The sequence below is a fragment of the Fukomys damarensis genome, unplaced genomic scaffold (assembly GCF_012274545.1).
Source record: "Fukomys damarensis isolate Sample0158 unplaced genomic scaffold, DMR_v1.0_HiC HiC_scaffold_12, whole genome shotgun sequence".
In the NCBI taxonomy this organism is placed as follows: Eukaryota; Metazoa; Chordata; class Mammalia; order Rodentia; family Bathyergidae; genus Fukomys; species Fukomys damarensis.
Window position 1 is genome coordinate 17,523,282 of NW_022900924.1, and position 22,106 is coordinate 17,545,387.

General features: G+C 50.7%; 1 protein-coding gene across 12 annotated transcripts in view; it reads left to right on the top strand.

Moving 5' to 3' along the window:
• Positions 1-288: 288 nt before the first annotated feature.
• The window catches only part of P2rx7 (purinergic receptor P2X 7), a 40,055-nt gene continuing 18,237 nt past the window's right edge, over positions 289-22,106 (top strand). For 9 of the 12 annotated variants that reach the window (XR_004516795.1, XR_004516789.1, XR_004516793.1 and 6 more), the window contains exons 1-7: positions 290-517; positions 14,061-14,226; positions 15,377-15,445; positions 16,585-16,657; positions 18,619-18,715; positions 20,825-20,905; positions 21,387-21,516. Coding sequence is in view for 1 of the 12 variants with exons in the window: in XM_010604411.3 (XP_010602713.1) it covers positions 393-517; positions 14,061-14,226; positions 15,377-15,445; positions 16,585-16,657; positions 18,619-18,715; positions 20,825-20,905; positions 21,387-21,516 (741 nt within the window). In the remaining 11 variants the exon portion in view is untranslated. Of the gene's footprint in view, positions 518-14,060; positions 14,227-15,376; positions 15,446-16,584; positions 16,658-18,618; positions 18,716-20,824; positions 20,906-21,386; positions 21,517-22,106 lie in introns of all 12 variants that reach the window. The other 3 variants (XR_776421.3, XR_776427.3, XR_004516797.1) reach the window with 2 other exon arrangements.

Below are 22,106 nucleotides of genomic sequence, written 5' to 3' on the forward strand. Positions count from 1 at the left end.
CTTTCCAAGGCACAAAGGAAGTACCCAGTCTGGTGTCATTTGAAGGGCTTCCCCTTCCTCCCAGTTGAAATGGGTTCAAAAAAGCAAAAGAAAGGGGGTAAAGAGAGAATTCTAAAAATGCTCGCTCTGTGAACACTGTCTTTGTGCAGGCCTCCGGGGGCGCCAGCTGGGGTGGGGTCACTGCCAGCCTGGCCTGCAGGACTTGGTTCTTCTTGTTTACCCCAGGCGCATCTGGGCAGCTGCCAGGGGCCGCCCCCGCGCTGAGGTCATTGGAGGAATCAAAGCTCAAAGCTCCTGCTAAGAATCAGGAGGTTTCATTTTGCTGTGCCTCGTGGTCCAGCCTGGGACGGGGGGAGCCCAAATCCTCAGGAGCAGGGCAGGCGCCTCTGACCATGCCGGGTTGCTCCTGCTGGAACGATTTCTTCCAGTACGAGACGAACAAAGTCACCCGCATCCAGAGTGCGAACTACGGCACCATTAAGTGGATTCTGCACATGATCGTCTTCTCCTACGTTAGGTAAGTGGGGTGTGCGCCTCTCTGCAGTGGGAGACAGCACAGGAAACCCGAAGGCGCGGCCCCAGTGCACATCCTGAACACCCTGTGGGTTTCAGCTCTAAGAAGCGCTTAGGCAGCAGGCTGGGAGGAAGCAGCCTGGGCTGCAGCAGAAGGAAGCGGGGGTGGGGGGGACGACTGGGGGCTCATGGGGGCCAAGCCAGGTGTTCCTAGGGAGGAGCAAGGCTGGCGGGGCGCACCTGGTGACAGCACTGGCTTGTGAGTCATGAAGCATAACGGGAGGAACAGGACCAGGCGTGTAAATGTCACTTCGTGTTCTCTCCAAATGTCAGGAAGAGCCACTCTTGTTTTCTTTTCTTAACAGCTTTGGGATATAATTCATACTTCACTCCCATTTAAAGTGTACGACTTGGGTCGGGGATTTAGCTCAGCGGTTCGGTGGGCTGCCTTGCAAGCGCAAGGACCCGAGTTCACTCCCCGGTACCAAAACAAAACAACAACAAAAATAAAGTGTACGACTCCACCGTGGTTAGTGTGCTCACAGCACTGAGCGGTCACGTTTTAGAACATTGTCACCAGCCCCCGAAAGAATCCCACGCCCTTAGCCACCCCTCTTAACCTCCCCGAGACCTCTCAGCTACAGACCCCCTCCAATCCTGCGGAGTCACCTGTTCTGGATACGTTGTGTGAACGGAATCATGCATATGTGGTCCTTTGTGGCTGGCTTTTTTCTCTTCGCCTGGATCAGTTCTTCATACTTTTCTATGGCTGAAGAGTAGTTCATTGTATAAATAGACAACTTTTTAGATTTTTTAGCTTTTTGAGATATGTAGCTCAGGTTGGCCTCCAACTCAGTCGGGGAGATCCTTCTGTCTCAGCCTCCCAAATGCTGGGATGACAGGCATGCGCCACCATACCCAGCTCAAGACCACTTTTATTTGTCCATTCATCAAGAGATCGGCGTTGGGGTTGTTTTCCAACTTTCCTGAATAGCCACAAACATCTGTGCACAGGTCTCATGTGGACACACGTTCTCCTTTCTCTAGAGCACACACCTAGGGGTAGAATTGCTGGATCACGAGGTCACTGAATTTCACTCATGGAGGAACTACTGGACTGTCTTCCACGGCAGTTGCACCTTAACACATTTCCGCCAGCAAAGGGTGAGGGTCCCGGTCTCCCCACATCCTCCCAACCCTTGTCGCTGTGACATTTGCTTCTGGCCAACCTCATGAGTAGGAGACAGTTTCACATTGTGGTTTTACTTGCATTTTCTGGTGGTGAATCTCTTTCACTTTTCACACCACTGTAGTGGGGGTGATGGTGCTAACTTGTTATCGTCCACCTCCTTTATAATCCCAGCCACATCTCCCTGACCAAGTCACTTAACCTCTCTGAGCCTCAGACTATGTCTGTTCATATGGCTGTCATGATAATTAAACAAGAAGTGGTATAAAAATCCCTTATTGTGATGATTGAAAGAGCCTCATAACTGGTAGCTGTTTTTAAAAATCATCTTTGTGAATATAATAGATATTTTTCTATACACTCTCCCATTTTGAGTCTTAAAGTAATCACGTCCAGGCTTAGGTCTGAGAATTGGAAATGTGGATTAAAATAACTTTCACTTCTTTGGATTCCTTGTCTCTGAAATGGGCTAGTTGTTGTTGGGACTGTTAAATGAGGGACTAGATACAAAGGTGCTAGAGAAATCTATGGCACGTGGCAAGCCCTCATTAAGTATTGGTTCTTATCAATGATGCTACTATATCAGGATTATCATTATTGGATCCATATGTTTACTATTCAACAAATATTAAATGACAACCATATGTATTAAAATTCTAAAATAAGACACATGTGAAATATGACTTAGGCCAGCTAGCATAGGGCAAATGGCAAAGGGCATAATTAGTTACTAAATGTTCCCTCTGACTTGTATGTCACAACTCCATGTAGCAGGTGAAGTGATTCCTAGCATTCTTGGGTCCAGTACACAATTCCTCATTCATTCATTCATTCATTCACGTGAGATAAGGTCTCTCTATGCAGCCCAGGCTGGCCTTGAACTTGTGGTGATCCTCCTGCCTCAGCCTCCCATGTTCTGGGATTACAGGTGTGCGCCACCACGCCCAACTATTCCACAATTTCTTAAAAGCAGACTATGGTGTCTGTAAGACCAGATAATATGAGAACATCATATAATGACAACTACTTTTTCTTTCAGAAGGTGGGATGTGACGTAACATGGAACTCCCTCAAATTCAGCCACACAGGTTCTATGGAGACATGGAAGGGCGTGTGGTTTACCTGGTGCAGTGATTCCACCACTGGGTGCCTTAGAATAAGCATGAAATGGGATACTTGAGTCTGGGGTTCCCGCTGTCACTCTCTGTCCCTGTGTGATTCTCAGCATGAGCATCTTGACACTTACTCCACCCATTAATCTAGATAAAAATTTTCCACCCAATGTGGCCCCTAAAATAAGCTAACTCCACACCTTCACCTGGAGCAAAACTGGAAGACTAGTACAGTGCCCTGTTCCAGAGTTGAAGGGAGAATTGGCCCCACCAGAAGGCGCAGGTCTTTTTGCTATGCTCTGTGGACAAGTTAAGGGCTCACCAAAGGTAATTTTGACCACATATCTTAAGTGCTGACCTTAGAAGATAACTCTCATGTGAAATGCTTCTTTTCCATTTATATTTTAAAACAAGAAAACGAAAGACCAATATTGCTAGAGTCGCTCTCTTCCTTTTCATTAGTGGGTTAGGAACTTCTCACTGGATGGAATCTCACAGCACAGCGTGGGGGTGCTGCCTCGGGCTGCTCTGGGAGGCCTAGGTGGAAATGAGACTTAGTCACCTGGGAAATGGGGAGACTCCTGGCACTCACGGCATCAGTAGGACTGGTGTAGGCGGTAAATGGAAGTGCAGCAGACATCACTCTCATTCGGTACACAGTGGCAGGTGATGGGCTCTGGCCATCTGTCCCTGCTTGGGCTGAAAAAGCAAAGAACTGGCTAAAGAAGGAAGACAGGGCCTCAATTTTTGAGCCTCAGAAACAAGGCAAGGGCTGGCCTTCAGAGAAACAAGACAAGAGGCCGATGAGCTCCTCAGAGCCTCATAACTGAGCTCAGATCTGGAGGAGGAGGAGGCAGGGACTCAGGTAGAAGAGGCATCAAGCGACTCCGGCTTCTGGGGTTGGCCAGGCTGCGGAACAGGATGATAGTAGTAAGAATTGGGGGGGGTGATAACTGACAGAAGTCTCACTCGAGTTAACCACAAATCCACAAAGGGAGATTGATCGCATTGTCTGCCTGGGCAAAGACATGGAGCTGTCCTCAGAAATGGGTGAATGGAACAGTTCAAATTCTTTTTATCGAGGCGGGTCTGTCTCTCCAGAGCTTGGCTCTATTTGACTCTACAGATGCTCCTTGACCTTATGATGATGGGGTTTTGTCCCCCGCCCCCGACCTATCGAACAGCACTGCTTGGCCACAAAGCAGCCTAAGCGGTCAGTCATGGACCCTCCTGATAATGACCAGTGGGAGCTTAGGTCCCCTGCCACTGCTCAGCATTTCCAGATAGTAATGTAGCCCATATCACTTGCCCAGGAAAAAAAGTCAAAATCCAAAATTGGGAAGTATAGTTTCTATTGAATGCCTATTGCTCTCACACCATTGTAAATTTGAAAAATCAGAAGTTAAATCATTGTAAGTTGGGGACTGTCTGCACTTCTCTTCTTCCAGAACAGGTTCTCACATAGCAAGACAGCACACTCTGATCCTCACACCCTCTTTTCCTCAGTCCCAGAGGAACAAACAAGTCTCTCATGGTAACTCTGTCAATACAGTCCCAGGAGAGGCTCTGACTGGTCAGGTTTTTGCTACATACCCATTCTTGAACCAATCACTGTAGCTTGTGGGCTTGGTATCATCTGATTGGACAGCCCTGGATCACGTACTGATTCCCGGGGCAGGAAGTGGTGAGAATAGCGAGACAGAGTACCGAATAGTCTGGCAGGATAGTCTGGCAGAATAGCGAGACATCCAGTGGATTTTTCTCAGGAAAGACTTCTGTTACCAGAGAAGTTGGAAAAAGAAGCGTGGCGTTCGGACAGACAGAAACCAAATATCTATGACAAGGTCTTTTCAAACGCTAGAGATTCCAGGGACTCTGAAGTCTACCTCTGTCGTCCTGGTTTATCTCAGCCTTACAAAGGGCTGTGGAGACTCAGCCTCTGGCTCTTGCCATGGCTGTGCCCTGTGGGTCCTTACCTGGGGCCCTTCCTCACCGCCTCCAGGAGACTTGCTCATCGATGCTGCTCGGGCCATGGGGGTTGCTGGCTCACCTGATACTTCCCTGCTGTTCAGTTTGCTTGTGCCCACCGCACTAAACCAAGCCACCTGTGAGGCCACTGCCTTGATGAGTTCTTTGGATCTTATTCCAAGTGTTGAGAGCTGCAGGATGCTTGTAAGCAGAGAAGCAAAAGATATTTGCATTCTCTTGGGAAGATTTCCTTCTTCCTGGAGTCCAGTCCTCTCAGATGATTGTCCAATGCCCAGAGAAGACCAGGGCATTTTGAGAGAGGAACAGGAGAACAAACTCCACTCACAACTGCTGCTTCTCCTCCTCCTCCTCCCGGGCAACATCCACTGGCAGCTGTCCTTGCGAGGAATGTCGTTCCTCTCGGCCCCTGCTGCCCAGCACCGGGGAGACGGTGTGGCTGTGCTGGTGTGTGGCTGGTTGCCTGTTTCCTCGGATGTGGCCTCACACTTGAGACTGGACCTCCTTCTGCTGAATTGCATGAGCCCACTACGGAGGTGGAAGGGGCACCAGAGAACGGGGAGGAGCAAATCCATCCTGGGCATGGCTCCTATGGCCCCTGAGGGGAGCAGAAACGTGAGGAGATTCATCGTATTCTCTTCTCGTCCTTGCCTCTGGTGTTGTGGTAAACTGCGGGTCACAGGGGCAGTCAAAGAGCTACGTCAAGAGGAGAATCCGGCCACGTGACTCATGGGACAGACAGAGTAATAAATGCAAAGGCCTGGAAGCAAAAAAGAACGGCAAGGCCAGCAGGCTCCAGAACATCCTGAGCGGAATGAGCAGGAGCCAGAGAAGGGAAGAGTTGGAATCTGACTCTCAGGGGCTGCGCAACTTTGACACAGGACAGTGGAGCCGTCTGAGTCCTGTGTCCACAAACTCAGCCAGCGTACGCAGAGTGAAGACCATGGGTGGGGCAAGGATAAGGCTGGGTCACCCGGAAGAGAGAAGAAGGCCCGTGGCTGACTGGGGTGGTGGGTCTGGAGCGATGTGGACAAAGCTGGGGTATGGTTTGGAGGCAGAACTGATGGATTCACTAGGGAGCGCAGGGTGACTCATGGCTCTGGTGGGTAATGACGCTTTGGCGCCACGATCAAGGCGGAGAGGCAAGCTGTGGGCTGTACCATTGTTAGGGATGTGAAGTGAGCGATTAGACACCCCAGCCATTGCCATCTGTGGGCCCTTTTGTTAATGTATGACATCAGAACTTTTGAGGAGCTGGAAACACTGACAGGGAGAGGAAGGGGGGAAGGGGAGGAAGGGAAGGGACATGTACCTTTCAAGTGAGTGACTTCAGCTCTAGGCAAAGCTGCCTGGCTGGCCAGTTTTTCCATTTCGTGGTGCCACACACCCATGGGCTCTAGGGAGCACTCTAGCCAGCCTTCCACTTGGGGCTGGGCACATCCAGCCCTCCTGGGTGCTTAGCACAGCACCAGGAAAAGGATGATTCACAGGATCACATGCGTGCCAGCTAGGGTCCCACACAGGAACTGGAGAGGCCAGCAGGGCCCAGATCGTGGACAGACTTTGTCCTGAGGGTTCTGGGAAAGCATGGAGGATTCTTTCCACCATGCCCTGCAAGAGCTCACTTTGAAATGTTCAAACAAATAGAATATATTAAAGGTTTTATGCCCGTATTTTCATGTTAGAAATAGATTCTGCTTCGCATATAATAATACCTTCTGGGTACTTCTGAATACTTAGCATTGCCAGGTTCTGTTCTTCACATGGGACGTGGAGTGGGATTTTTGAGCCTCCTAAATAATTCTGTAAGACTGATTCTGTCTCAGGTAGGACAGCCTAAGTATATTTGAGGAAATCCCTCTGTTATAACCTTCACCTCTCCAAGCTAATTTCCCAGCTTACAATCTAATTTCCCAGCTTCCCTGGCAGCTAGGATGTAGCACGAGATTTCAGCATTTCAAATATCTGCACCGTGCAGTGCTTTGACATGGAGGACAAAACATGGGGTGGTGAGTGTGAGCAGAATTCAAATTTAGGATTTGACTATTGTCCTTTGACCCTCACTATAGGATGCCCACTTCTCTGGACCCCAAGCTAAAGAGTGTCCTCCTCTGTCCATCTGCTGTCAGCAAGCTTCCCTACGTAGTCTGTGGGGCTGTATTCATTTCTGTTTGTCATCCGGAAAACTAATTCAGCCCCACAGGCCTCAATCAAGATGTGAGAGGGCTGAGTGCTTGTCTGGGGACACTGAGAAAAAGTTCACTTCTGAACTGATCTGTGCTTGGCAGAATTCACTTCCTTGAGGTTATAGGACTGAGAGTTCTCCTTCCTCACCGTCAGACGCTGAAGCTACCTATGTCCCTTCCTGTGTGACCCTTCCCATCCTCAAGCCACCAATGACACGGTGAATCTTCCTTGCACTTCAAACCTCTGGTTTCTCTTCTGGCACCAGTTGAAGAAATCTCTCCTCTTTTACGGCGCTCACGAGACTGTGTTAGGCCTAGCAAGATAAACTTCCTGTCCTAAGGTCAGCTGTGCCATAAAACATGACCTAACTATGGTGGAAAGATATCCATTGTACTCAAAGGTCTGAGAGTTGGGCAGCACATATACAGCAGGATGCAGGAACTCTTACAGTCACCTTAGAATTTCATCTGTCACAGGAGCTGGATGTGCCCACCCCAAGCTGCACTCTTGTCCCATGATGCTCTGAGTACCCAGGACCCCAGAATTCTCTTTCTAAATGTTCTGAACCAGGGATGTGCTCCTAGGGGTGGCAGTCATTTGGGGAGCATGGACATGCAGTCCGGGCATACACACATTGTGTGGTGTGTGTGTGTGTGTGTGTGTGTACCAGAAATGAGTGAGAAGGTGGTGGGCTGCAGGCCACAGGCCTCATCACCCAGCACCTCCACATCCTGGCATGGAATTCTGAGCATTCCGAGAACTCAGAATTGGAATCTGGCTTTTCAGATTGTAAAGAAGACGTGTTTATTAGGATAGATGAGAGACCTATTTTATTTTAAAGTTTGTTATGACAGCAAAGTGTTTAAACATGGTCTACTGGCCTCCACTTGTTCTCATGGTCAAATATGTTTCCTAGGGCTGCTGTGACAAACAACTCCCAACTTGGTAGCTGAAAACAACAGAAAGCTGTTTTCTCACAGGTTTGAAAGCTGGACATCCAGCATTAGTATCAGCAGGCTGAAATCAAGGAACCAGGAGGTTCTGCGGTCCCTCAGGGGCACTCGGGAGAATCCATTCCCGTGTCTTTCAGGGTTTGGCAGCAGCTAGTGTCCCTTGGCTTGTGCCCCATCCTGCCAGTCTTCCAGATCTCCAGATCTCCTTCTCTCTTCACGCCTGTGTGTGTGTGTGTGTGTGTGTGTGTGTGTGTGTTCAAATCTCCCTCAGCCTCTCATACAGACATACATGATAGCCTTCTGGACTCAGCTGGACGATCCAAGAGGAGCTCACATCTCGCGGTCCTTAACTTACTCACATCTACAGTGGCTTTCCCTGTAAGGTAACCTTTCTAGGTTCCAGGAATTGGGACCTGCTATATATATAGGGCCACTGTTCAGCCTGCTACAGGAAGGGCAGCCCTGGTGGCCTCCAGCTCACTGAAGGAGTGGCAGAGATTGAGGTCCTGGTCCTCAATCCCCAGCACTAGTGGCCCTGGCTGCTCCCTGGTAGTGAGTTCCCCTGTGGGGCCAGATAGTGGCCAGGAGAGATCTTTCTGTGCGGGTCCCTGCTGTCCAGCATCCAAGCAAGCCTGTTTCTACTCTCTGATACCTTGTATGCACTTCCTGACCCTTTGAAAAAATCTTTTCCTATATTTTTTCACAAGTTTATTGTGGATTGCTATATCATAAAATTACCCATTTTAAGTCACTGCATTAATTGTTGGTAAATTAACCCAAGTTGCACAACCATCACCACAATCCAGTTTCCGAGCATTGTGTCACCCTCTTAAGACCCTTCATGCCCGTTAGCAGTCACTCCCTGTCCCCAAACCCTTGGCTGCCATCACACGTGCATTTGGTGAGAATAGGTAGGTAAATAAATGAGCCTGAGAGGTAGCTACAGAGCCTGTGTTAGCAGCATGTGGCTCAGGAGAGCCATACACACAGCAGCTAAGCAGCAGCAGAAGAGGAAGGTGGGAAAGGAAGAAGGCCCAGGTCAGACCTCGGAGGGCACAGCTGTAAGGGCTGGGGAGCACTGAGGTCCCCAAAGGGTTCTGAGAAGAGGCAGCCACAGGAGCTGGGAACCAGAAGGATGTGGATTCCTCGAAGCTGAGGGCAGTGCCACGTGGTCGAGGCTGTTGGTGCCGCTGCGTTCCGTTCCGGGAGGATCGGGTCTGTTGGTTTAGCAGCGCTGCCTTGGCAAGGGAGGCCCTGGGGAAGCGGCGGGATTGGAAGCCAGACCGGCATGGGCGGAGAGTGAATGGAGCCGGAAACCGACGCGGTGACTCCTCTCTCAGACAAGGAGAGCGTGTGGCAGAAGAGTGTGGGTTTGGGGGAGGCTTGAAGAGAGAGGAGAGGGGGGAGTTGAAGGGATAAATGGAAACTGTCATCATCATTGTCCTCAGCATCTTCACAGCGCCACAGTAAAGGCTGTTCCGTTCCGGGATGGCTCTCAGCTGCAGACCTCTCTTTCTCACACCCAGCCAGAATCGAGCCTCTGTTTCCCCTCGCCTTTGGTCACACTTCTGCCCTGTGTTCCCTCCTCTACTTCAGATCGCTCTGCAGGGCTGAAGAGTCTCACTTCTCCACACCAGTATCTCCAATCCCCCTGGTGTCAGCCACACCCTCCCAGACACCCTCTTGTTTATCGAGATCCTCTTCAAGGTCCACACCTGTCTAGCACTCTGGAAGGCTGAGGCAGGAGGGTTACGAGTTCAAACCCAGCCCAGGGAAGTTTAGTGACTTAGAAAGACTCTGTCTCAAAATAAAAATTTAACAATGATTGAAGTAGCTTAATGTGAAGGCCTTTGGTTCAATCCCTCGTAACCCAAAAAGAATAAAAAGGCTCTGTGGGAGCTCTTGCTTTACTTTTGGAAGCATGAAATGGTTCATCTTTTTGTGGTTTGACAAAACGAATGACAAAATGATGTAGACATGAAATGTGCACGCTCTTTGGCCTGCTGCTCATCCTCAGGTGTTAACGGAGGTGCTCCTGTGAGCGTTCTGGGCAATGCGAGGCCCGGGTGGGCAGACGGTGGGCACCGTGGTGAGTCAGGGCCAGGTGTGGTTAAACAGCACGGCAGCTGGGGCTCAGGGGCTACCTTCTGCTCTAGAGCGACCTTCGCTCAAGGGGCCCAGGTGCTATAAGGCACAGGCAGATGGCAGAGCACGAGCTGCGAGCCCAGCTCACCATGCAGGCCCAGCTATGCATGTACACAACCGCAAGGATCCTTCGTAGTCAGGGCTCATGCTGTGTGTCTCTGAGGTTCGTCTTTCTGGCGGCCCCCTGCATCCGCATCCGCATCCGCATCCGCGAGTCGAGCCAGCCGGAGGGCGCACAGCCCAGCCTCCCTCTCCACCGGCTCCAGGCCCTGCGCACTCCCAGCCCTCCTCCTCAGAGGGCTTTCCTCTCCCGTCACCTAGAACTCACCCATCCTACTGGGCCCAGCTACAGCTGATCGCTAACGTGCAGCACATTGTGGAAGGGAACAGGAGAGCCCAGCACGGAGCTTCCCAAGTGGATCAAACGGACTCAGGGCTGTTCCGGGAGGACGTAGCAATAGCGACTCACAGAGTATCGCATGTTTCACGGAGATGTTATGAAGCTGTGGTGAGACCTTACCGAACAAGTATTACCGCAGAAGTATACAGAACCCCACTTACCAGCCCTGCACCACACGTGTTGATTGGGTCCCTAATCTGGATCTCTCATCCCGACATCTTTTAACAACCCTTTTAAAAAAATATTTTCTATTGGTACATTTTAGTTTTACAATACAGTTGCATTCATCATTGAGTTCTTGTACCTTTACATGACAGATCTTGGTTCTCATCTTTTCCCCATTTCCCTGGCCTCCCTTCCCCGCTTCACCCTTCTCTATTTACAAAGACTTTGTTTCCATTTTTTCCTTTTCTCTTATTGTTTTCCTCCCTTTTTACCTTTCCTCTACCCCTCCCATTTGCCCAATACCTTTAGACCTTTTCTTCCTATTACAAAATATCAGTTATACATTTTGACCCTTATTAGGTATTTACACGTTTATCCTATTAATTTCACTTGAGTATGTCCTCAGTGTGCATCCACTTAGCTATAAATGTCTCTAGTTTCTCATTCTTTATGGCTGAGTAGTACTCCATTTTATTTAGAACACACACACACACACACACACACACACACACACGCAGACACCATACATCTTCTTTAGCCAGTCTCCAGTTAATGGGCCTGACATTTTTGAATGCATTGCAGAAATATTAAAATGTATTGTGAATAATGTAACACTCATGTACCAGCATGCAACTCAAGAACTATAACGTTACTGCCGGGCAGAGCGGTACACACATGTAATCCCAACACTCTGGGAGGCAGAGGCAGGAAGGCTACAAGTTTGAGCCCTGCCTAGGCAACTTAGTGACTTAAAAAGACCCTGTCTTAGAATAAAAATAATAAAAAGGGGCCAGGGGTATAGCTCAGTGACTCCATGGCTGCCTCGAAAGCACAAGGTCCTGAGTTCAATCCCAAGTACAAAATAAACAAATAAGGCTCAGGATGTAGCTCACTGCAAAAGCACTGAGTTCAATCCCTAGCACTATCGACAGGAGGAGGTGGAAGAGGAGGAAGAGAAAGGATGATGACAAAGACAAGGATGAGGAGAAGAAATAATAAACATCACTAATCCAGTTTTGTTCCCTGTAAACCCATCCTTCCTTCCATCCTTCCTTCCCCCTTTATAAACATCATCATCCTAAATTTGATGTTTGTTGTTCGCTAGATTTGATATTCTTACAGATATATGTCTATGTCTGTAAATATATATTTTTACCTTTGTGGAGGTGAAATTCATATAACATTAAATATTTATTTATTTATTTTTGAGACACGGTCTCACTATGTAGTTGAGACTGACCTGGAACTCACTATGTAGCCCAGGCTGGTTTTGAACTCACAGCAATCCTCCTGCCTCAGCCTCCCGAGTGCTGGGATTATAGGCATGCACCACCACGCCCTGCTGCAATCCTTTTTTGTTTGTTATTTCTTGAGATAAGATCTCATTATGTATTCAAACTGTCCTGGGTTGGAACATCCAGTGAGAGCTGCAATTCCAAGAGCTCCCTGGGGGTTTTCCTCTCTGCCAAGGTTGAGGACAGCTGGGACCACAGCTTGGCTGCTTGGCTTCCTGAGCTGGACTCATCAAAGGTGGCCCTAGGCCTGGATTTCTTAGGTCCTGAGAATACTGTTCGGGGTGAGCAGAGCAGATGCTAAATAAACAGTCGCCGAATGCACAAACCGAGCCTTTGGAACACACTCTTCGTTATTCGGGGCGCTAAGAACAGCCACGGCTTGTGTACAGCTGTCCCCCCAGAGCCTCATGCGGATGAGGTGCGACTTCCTATTTCAGGGGTGGCTGAATCTGGAGGGTGTGATGCTGGGGTTAAGGGCGTGTGATTACTAAACTTAGTAGTTACTAAATTACTAAGCGATCAGTTTGGCATTGCCCCAATCCCATTGTCTGAATGAGATAAAAGGGGCAGAAAGATGCTGTCAAACCGCTTGCTGCCTTTGCTGCCTTGTGTGCGCCACGTTGTTTCTCCTCTGCGATGTCCCGTTTGTCATCCCTGCCTTGGAGCCAGCAGACGAGGGACTGAAATCTCTCTGAACCGTGAGCCAAATGAGCCCTTCTCCTCTAACTTTGGGAGGCAGGTATTTGGTCTCAGCAACGAAGGAAAAGTAACTAACACAGATAGGGAAGACTGGAAAAACTGGGACAGAACCTATCATCTTTAACTATTCATTCCATTTTCTTCCACCCCCATAATAATTTTTAGGCGTAGTCTCGCAGAAGCATGAAGAGCAGTGAGTGGACCGACCGGAGGGCAGGAGCCCGGGGGCCGAGTTGTGTCAGGCACGAGCAGGGTCAAGAGGGCGAAAGCTGGACTGCCACCGTCTGTCTGTGTGAGCCTGGGCCCGTTCCCTTCCCTCTCAGCCATTCGCTCGTCCACAGGGGAGACTGTGCCCGTGACGGTCTCACTGTGGCCGTGCAGAGTGATGAGAGGCCGCCTAGAGAGCACCGGGCATGCAATGGGTACTCAGTGAAGAGGAGCCGCTGGGCGTCGGCATTTATAAAGCAGGCGAGGACTTCTGACGAGCAGGTGGCTGACCCACCAGATACAGGCAGGCAGGAAGGTGCCCGTGTGTTCCTGAGCCCCCGGATGAAGCTGGCAGGCCGGCTCGGAATGGGGCTTTATTATTAGAGGAGCTGTTCTAAATTGGGATGTTGCAGGGTACTGTCGTGCACACCTATAATCCCAGTACTTGGGAGGCTGAGCCAGGAGGATCACCTCAAACTTAAGCCCAGTTTAGGGCATATAGGGAGTCCAGCCTGGCCTACATAGCAAGACTGTTAGGGACCTGATGCCCGCCATCACAGGCTGCATTTTCCTGGTTCTTCTTGGCTCCTAAAATGACCTCATGCTCTTATCTTTAGTTTCCTTCCCCGCAAGGCCACAGCGGTCCAGAGAAGTTAAACCTGTTTCTGCAGAACTGAACCCATAAAAGACAACCTGGCCGGTGATAGGTTAAAAGTAGCCCACTCCTCACAAATAAGCGATAGCCCAGCCCCCAAACAATACAAGGACCTTCCTTTCTTTGTACTTCTCTCCTTCCTCTCTCTCTCTCTCTCTCTCCTCTCTCCCTAAACTGCCTTCCTGAATAAAATCTCCTGTCAGACCTCTTGGTGTGTGGCGGTGTGTGGCCTAGTTGTTGAGCATCGCTGTGTCTCTACAAAGACCCTGTCTCAAAAAAATAAAAAAATAAAATCAGTGTGTACATTAGGTGACTAAAGGCAGGACAAGAGGCAACAGCTGTCCTGTACCAAGTGCTCATCACACAGCAGATGTTATGCTAAGGAATTTGCATACATACCTCATTGAATCCTCAAAATCCCCGGAGGCAGGCACAGCTACCGTTCTTGTTTGGTGAAGGAAAGTGAGTCACAGAGAAGCACAGCTAGGATCTGGAAGGAGGCGCTGGGCCTCCATTGAGAAAACCGTGTGTGTTTTTCTGTGTCTGCCACTTAGCTTTGCACTGGTGAGTGACAAGATGTACCAACGGAAGGAGCCCGTCATCAGCTCCGTGCACACCAAGGTGAAGGGGGTAGCGGAGGTGAGAGAGGAGGTGGTGGACGGCATGAAGAAACCCGTGCAGAGGGTCTTTGACACCGCAGATTACACCTTACCTTTGCAGGTGAGTGCCCAGCGTCCCCCCAGGCCTGGGCCCTGGTCACTGTCACCAGGGCTCTGCCTTCTTCCCCTGCGGCTCAGAGGCTCACTCAGAAAAACAATGGCCCTGTTTAAAAAGCTCTGTGACACTCTGGTTTCTCTTCAGATCGAATAAATCTTTCACCTTTTTAAAAAGCTCTGTGAAAATCCCAACTGAGAAAACCTAAAAAGACTGCAAAAGTGGGCCAGACCCGGCAGTTCAAAGAAGAGGCCCCTTTGCTGAAGTCCTACAGGGCTTCCCAAAATAGCGGTGCAGCCTGGTGCGCGTTCCAACACCATTCGGCTCGCTCACACTCGCTGTGTACACAGCCTGTTAGAAGCAGGGCCACCGCGCCAGGGAGGTCGGCCTGGGTTCAAGAGGGCGACAGATTCACCACTCAGACAGTGCCAGGCCTCGTGCATTATCTGTGGTCAACCCAGGTCCTCAGGACACTCTTCCTGGTACACTTGTCCGGGGAAAAAAGGATGTAGGTGACAGAGAAGATGTGTTCTCCGAGAACGGCGCGGCTGCTCAGCTCACAAGCAGATAAAATGAAAGCAGTCACCAAAAAGGAGAAATTAAGAGTTGAGAAGGCGAAGGAGCAGGTGGGGGTGGGAGGGACAAAGGGGTCTGCAGCCAGGGGAGGCAGGGAGCTTGCGCAAGCCCATCCGGCCCAAGCTGCTACCTGCTCATTTCGAACAGCGGGTATTAAAGCCCGCCGCTGCCAGGTGGCAGGAGGCCCCGGCACCCTTTCATGAAGTCCCGAGGAATCTGGACAGCGCCCCAGGACGCAGCCCACGCCCAGCCTGCGGCTCCCCAGGTCTCCCGAGTTTCAACTGAATACAATTTTACTGTGTTGGAAAAATGAAACGGCTGCTTTTGGGGCTGGGTTGGAAAAGGAATACACAGTCCCTGCGAATGTTTCTTTGCTCGCCTCGGCCCAGCGGGACGCGCACGCAGCTTTGATCATAAAGCCCTCAGTGGATTGTGTGATTGTGTGTTGCCCACAGACCGGATTTCTAGACGCTTGAAAGAGCGGAGGTTCGCCCCCGGGCACTTAGCAAGCTGCGTCTTTATGACTAAGCAGCCCTGTTCTCCAGGGCCTCCGAGTTCCTTCTCTCCTTTCTCTCTGCAGGGAAACTCCTTCTTCGTGATGACAAACTATCTCCGGACCGAAGGCCAAGAGCAGGGGCTGTGCCCCCAGGTAAGGAGGTGACTGCCAGGGCGGAGGCTTCCCGGAGAGGTCCAGGTCAGAGGCGAAGGAAAGCGGGACATGGCTGCTTTTTTGTGGGTTCGGCTGGGCAGGAGGATGGCTCTCTGTGTGCTTCAGCCTGGAGACCTGCCTTCCCCAGGGGACCTGCCTTCCCCTGGCCGGCTCCCTGGGCAGCCCGGGGCCATGCATAACTAGTTTCAAGCTTGCTGGCAACGCACAACAACTTCAGGCCCATAGCAGCATCCCCAGCCCCATTTTCTCTATCAGCGAGGCTAAGTGACACTGGCCTCATCCTCTCAGGCTGGGAGAAAAATGCTAGCTCAGCTTTTGTCCCTGGCGCCTTCTGTCCACCCTGTACTGCGGCCACAGGGCCCTGAGGGCGGCTCCTTACGCGGGGGATTGAACTCGGGTCCTTGTGCTCGCAAGGCAGGCCACCGAACCGCTGAGCTAAATCCCCGGCCCTACATTTTTATTTCTTACCGAGATATAATTCACAGGCCATAAAGCCCTCGCTTTGAAGTGTACAGTGCACAGGTGTCTAGTCTCTGTACAGTGCCACTGTTGCCTCTGTGGAACTCCAGAACATTTCCGTGGTCACTGTGAACTCGGGTCCTTGTGCTCGCAAGGCAGGCCACCGAACCGCTGAGCTAAATCCCCGGCCCTACATTTTTATTTCTTACCGAGATATAATTCACAGGCCATAAAGCCCTCGCTTTGAAGTGTACAGTGCACAGGTGTCTAGTCTCTGTACAGTGCCACTGTTGCCTCTGTGGAACTCCAGAACATTTCCGTGGTCACTGAAAGAATCACCTCTGCCTCCTCCCCAGCCCCTATCAACCACCAGCCGCTTTCTGTCCCGCTGCTGTGCCTTTGGGGGACATTTCCTAGGAACAGAATCACACAGAAAGTGGGTTTTGTGACTGGATTCTTTCACCCAGTGTGGTCTTTAAGACTCAGCCATGCTGTACTTGTCATCAGTGGCCATTTGGCCCACATCCACTTTTTGGCGGCCTTGAGTCACGACACCGTGAGTAGTTGGTATACAGCTCTCACTGTGTGGACGTGGACTTCGGCGTCTCCAGGCCTCCGAGACGCTCTTGATGACTCCCGCTGCCTGTGCTTCTCCACAGTACCCCACACCCAGGACGCTCTGCTCCTCCGACCGGGGCTGTAAGAAGGGATGGATGGACCCGCAAAGCAAAGGTACCGCTGTTTCTGTCCCTGAGCCTGGGGAACGCTGCTCTGGGTCTTGGTGTCATTCAGCGTCTGGCTCAGGTCTTGGCCTCTGTCTCTCAGCTGCCTTCCTCCACTACCACCACGCCTCAGGGGAGTCGGTATCTGTCCCATGCCCTGGCTCTGTCCCGGGCAGACCGGCGGTGCCCTTGAACGTGACCCCAATGTCTTAGCGAGAGAAGTTCCTCCAACCCAGGCATACTCAGGTCAAACTGGTAGAAAATCACATGGCCCACTGCACCTTCTGAGGTTTCTAAATTTCCCGCTGAATCTCCCCAGAGGTGGAGGAGCGTGACCTTGAGCCCCCAGGAAGCCTGGGGACACAATCCATATTAACCCGAAGAATAACCTCATTTCATTTTCTAACTTAAAAAGATACCGGACAGTGCCAGGGGTGTAGCTCAGCAGTAGAGCTCTTGCCTAGTCTGCGTGAGGCCCTGCATTCAGTTGCCAGCTTTGAGGAGGGGGAAAAAAAAAAAAAGCACAAACAAGAATACTTTCGGGCATGGTGGTACACATCTGTAATCCCAGCACTTGGAAGGCTGAGACAGGAGGATTGCCGAAAGATGATCAAGAGATCAACCCTGGGCTACGTGATGAGTTCAAGGTGAGCCTAAAATATAGTGAGACCTTGTCTTCAAAACAAAACAAATATTACAAAACCACCAGTGGTTATATGTACACATGCTATGTATGAATATGGCATGGGATACGACAAAATAAAATAAAAAATTTAGTTTGAAAATATATTGCATTGTACTCCATGACAATGCATACATTCGAGTTGGCATAGAGCTCACTTTTAACACGGCTCACCATTTAATCAATTCTCCCTCACTCTGACATCGTGGAATGATGCCCCATGGTCATTCCATGGCTTTGTACATCCCTGGATGGGCTGCAACCCTGGAGAGACCTAGCTGCCCAGTTGAGGAGCCGAGTTCTAGTCTGCATGTACAAGGTGGGAGGAGTCACTCTGCTCCCTCTCAGGATCTTTCCTTGTTTAAAAACAAAAAAAAGCCAGGCATGGGGGCGCACTCCTGTAATCCCAGCAGGCAGGATTTCCTCCTGAGGCAGGAGGATTGCTGTGAGTTCAAGACCAAACCCTGGAGAGACCTAGCTGCCCAGTTGAGGAGCCGAGTTCTAGTCTGCATGTACAAGGTGGGAGGAGTCACTCTGCTCCCTCTCAGGATCTTTCCTTGTTTAAAAACAAAAAAAAGCCAGGCATGGGGGCGCACTCCTGTAATCCCAGCAGGCAGGATTTCCTCCTGAGGCAGGAGGATTGCTGTGAGTTCAAGACCAAACTGGGATACACAGTGAGTTCCAGGTCAGTCTCAACTACATAGTGAGACCCTGTCTCAAAAAACAAAAAACAAACAAAAAAGCTGAAAGGGCTGTGAGTTCCAGGTCAGTCTCAACTACATAGTGAGACCCTGTCTCAAAAAACAAAAAACAAACAAACAAAAGCTGAAAGGGCCAACTGAATCCAGTATTTTTCTGTCCCCTCTCCCTCTTCCCCCTCTCCCCCTCCTCTTTCTCACTCCTTTTTAAAAGCTTACTGTGGCCAAATGGAGTGATCTATGCTTGTAATCTCAGCTACTTGGGAGGCTGAGGCAGAAGGATTACAAGTTCAAGGCCAGCCTGGGCCACTTTAGCGTGACCCTGTCTCAAAAATGTGAAAAGGGGGCTGAACATGTTGTTCCATGGTAGACCTGGAGCATGTGTGGGCCCTGGGTTCTAGCGCCAGTGCTACACACACACAAAATAAATAAAGGCAGCCTGTTTTTTTCTGCTTCGTCTGGGGTGTGTTAGTGAGAAGGATGGGGTCCTCAGGAACTACAGCTGCTTAGGTGGAAACCATGGTGGCCTCTGGGGAGTTTCCGCCCCCGAGGTCCACTCACATCCGGGTTCTGTGACCTCTGACCTCTTAGGAATCCAGACCGGCCGGTGTGTTTTGCACAGTGGGACCAAAAAGACCTGCGAAGTCTCCGCCTGGTGCCCTATCGAGGCCATGGAAGAGGCCCCCCGGTGAGCTGCATGGGTGGGAAGAGGGACAGACACAGGGGCCCTCAGCAGCGACCAGAGTCCTGAGTCTTCTGTGTCTTCTAGAGGCTGTGCTAGCTGTTAGCATGTTAAGATGGTGCCCAGTTACTCCCGTAAGCCCCCTTGGGTGCCCAGCACCTTCCCGGCACTCCCAGACCGTTCCTTAGCACTGCAGCACTGCTGTGACCAGTCAATGCCACACAGAGTGACTAACAGCAGGTAGGAGAGAGGGAGGGAAGGAGAGAAATGGAAAGGAAGAGGGAGAAAGGGAAGAGGGAGCAGAGGACAGGAAGTTTTCTCAAATGCCCGCAGGACACACAGTTTGGGGGCTCCTGTACTAATTTTCCTCTTTAACACACAGTTAGGATCTCAATTAGATCTCAGAAAGCACAGGGCCAATGCATTTCATCAGGGAAGAGTGGGAAAGATCTGGATTCAAATCCTGCCTCTAGCAAATCTGTCTCCGTGACCTTGGAAAGTGGCTTAATCTCTGAGGGGCATCTGCAAAATGAGAACACTAACTGCACCTACCTCGTGGGGCTGTTTAAATGAGATGAACTTGGTCAGCTGTTGTAAAGTGAGCCACATGCCTGACTTACAGACAAACACATACACACACAGACATGCACAAACACACACACACACACACACACACACACACACACACAAACACAATTTGCCCCTAGAATGTGGTGGGTGGTTCTAGGCCAGCACTGTCCAATGCAACTTCCTGCAATCGTGGGGATGTTTTATACTCACACTGTCCAAAAAAATGTGTCCTCTACATGAGGTTTCTGAGTACTTGAAATGTGGACACTGCAACTGAGCACCTGGATCAAGCCCTCCTGAAGCCAAAACATGGGATGTCTCATTTACTGGAGGGAAAAACATAAATCAGAGAGCTGGAGATACAGTTCAGTGGTAGAGCAATGGGGTAGAGCAGACCGTGTGTCCAATCCCCAGTACCTCCCCCAATCCAAAGCCAGTTTAAATTGAATTTGTTATTTCCACAAGAAAAAAAATCTTAATAAAATTGAAATTGAAATAGCTACACATGCCTACACCAGAGTGACTGTGCCCTGCTCCCTCCGGGGGCAAGCGGCACAGAGGATGCGTCTTCCCGTCCCATCTGGCACATAGGGGGCCAGGCCAAGGTCTGGGCCAGCATCACCCTGCCTGGCCCTCAGTGGTCAGTCCGGGTTCATTTCTAGGTCACAGAAGTTTCTGGCACAGAAGGAACGGATGCTAGGGGTGGGACGTCAGCCTGCTCCCCAGGACTTCGTGGTTCAAGACAGAGGATCCCTTGAGGGACTCTGGCTTTCGGTTCTGCTCTGCCACCAACTTTGTCCATGAGATTAATGCTGCGCAGCTCCTAGTGCCTGGCCCCGGGCTGCACAGTGACCTGACCTGGGCCTGCAACCCCTGAATGTCAGTTTCCTCATCTGTATGAGTGAGCCAAGATAGTTCACTTACTCATTCAACAAACCCATCACTATGTAGCAGGCATTAGAGATCGATTGCAAATGTGAACACTCCTGTAAAATGTAAGAGTCCCGGATATGTAGCGTGCTCATCCCTGCCTAGCCTCATATGTGCCCTTTAGGTCTTTTCTCCCCTAGAGAGCTGGCTGTCAAACATTTATCAACAAAACCCTGCATATATCTAAGTATACAATTACATCAGAGAGTAAAAGGTGACACTGTGAATGTCGCAGAGCCTCAAGAAGGGAAAAATTCTGATGCGTGCCTAGAATGCCAGTGCTCTGGTAGGCCAAGCGGGAAGATCACAAGTTAGAGCCCAGCCTGGACAACGTGACTTGCAAGACAGTGCCTCACAATAAAAAAAACAAAGAAAGATCTGGAGACATAGTTCAGTGTGAAGGCCCTGCGCTCAGACCCTAGTACAGGGGTGGGGGGTGGGGGCACTTTCCGGAGAATTTTGTAAGGTTTTGTCCACTGGGTCGCTCTATCCATTTCTCTTTACACATCCTAAAGACTAAAGCACAAAGCTACAGAACCAGAAGCCTCTGATCCCATTGGCTCACTGACCCCTCCAGGCCCCTGTAGTCGCTGATCCACACCCCCTCTCCCCCAGGCCTGCACTCCTGAGCAGCGCGGAAAACTTCACAGTGCTCATCAAGAACAACATTGACTTCCCTGGCCACAACTACACCACGTAAGTGCCCAGGATGACTGGCTGTACCAGTCAGTTGCCTGTGCTGTGTAACAAATCATCCCAAACCTACAGATCCCAAACCTACGAACTCTTCTTGTCGCCCACGATTTCTGTGGGTCAGGAACCTGGTAATGTTTCGGCCGGGAGGTTCTGGCCCAGGGTCTTGTGGGTAGTAGTCAAGCTGTCCACTAGGGCTGCAGTCACCCCCATACCTGACAGGGGTGGGGAATCCTCCTCGGGCGGCTGAGTGTGCTTAGGACACGGTGGCTAGCTTCCCTAGAACAAGGGGCGGAAACAGGACCACAGTAACCAAGATGGAAGCCACCGGTGTTCCTGCCACGTGCTGTGGGTCACAGACCGACGCTGGCACAGTGCGAGAGGACGTTCCCCAGGGAGACAGGGGTCCCAGGACCATCATGGAGTCTGGCTGCCACATCCGGTCACGCCAGCGTGGTGTCTGTTTGCTTTCGATTATGCCCAGGAGAAACATCCTCCCCGGTCTGAACACCTCGTGTACCTTCCACAAGACGCAGAATCCCCGGTGTCCCATTTTCCGACTAGGAGACATCTTCCGGGACACGGGGGACAGCTTCTCAGACGTGGCCATCAAGGTGGGTGTCGTCTCTGCATCACGGGTAGTGTGTCCAGGAGCCACCGGAGGTCAGGCCACGGGGTCCTAAAATGGCTCAGGTGCAGCAAGTGTCTAAAACCCCTGTGCCAGGCCAAGGACTTTGCCTGTGTCCCTGCGTCTCAGCCCACAACCCTAGGAGTGAGCTGCCCAGGGTGTCCATTTCCTATGACCACCATTGTGGCTTGAAACAACCAATTTTCTTTATTTCTGGAGGTCAGAGTCTTAAACTATTGTCACGGAGCTGAAACCAAGGTCTGCAGAACAAGGCTCCCCCTGGAGGCTCTAGGGGAGAATGCATGTCCTGCCTTCTTCCAGAGCAGCTTCCTGTTTCTTTTCTTCTCTTCTCCTCCTTCTCCCGCCCCCCGCTCCTTTCTCTGACCCCTCTTCTTCCTTCCCTTGTCCTTCCTCTTTTTTCTTCTTTTTCTTCTTCTTCTTTTGCAACAGTGCAGATTGAGCTGAAGGCCCTTGCTCTGAGCTATACCTCCCCGCCTTTTTATTTTGAGACAGGGCCCTTGCTAAGCTGCTCAGGCTGGGGTCAAATTTGCCATCCTCCTGCCTCACCCTCCTGAG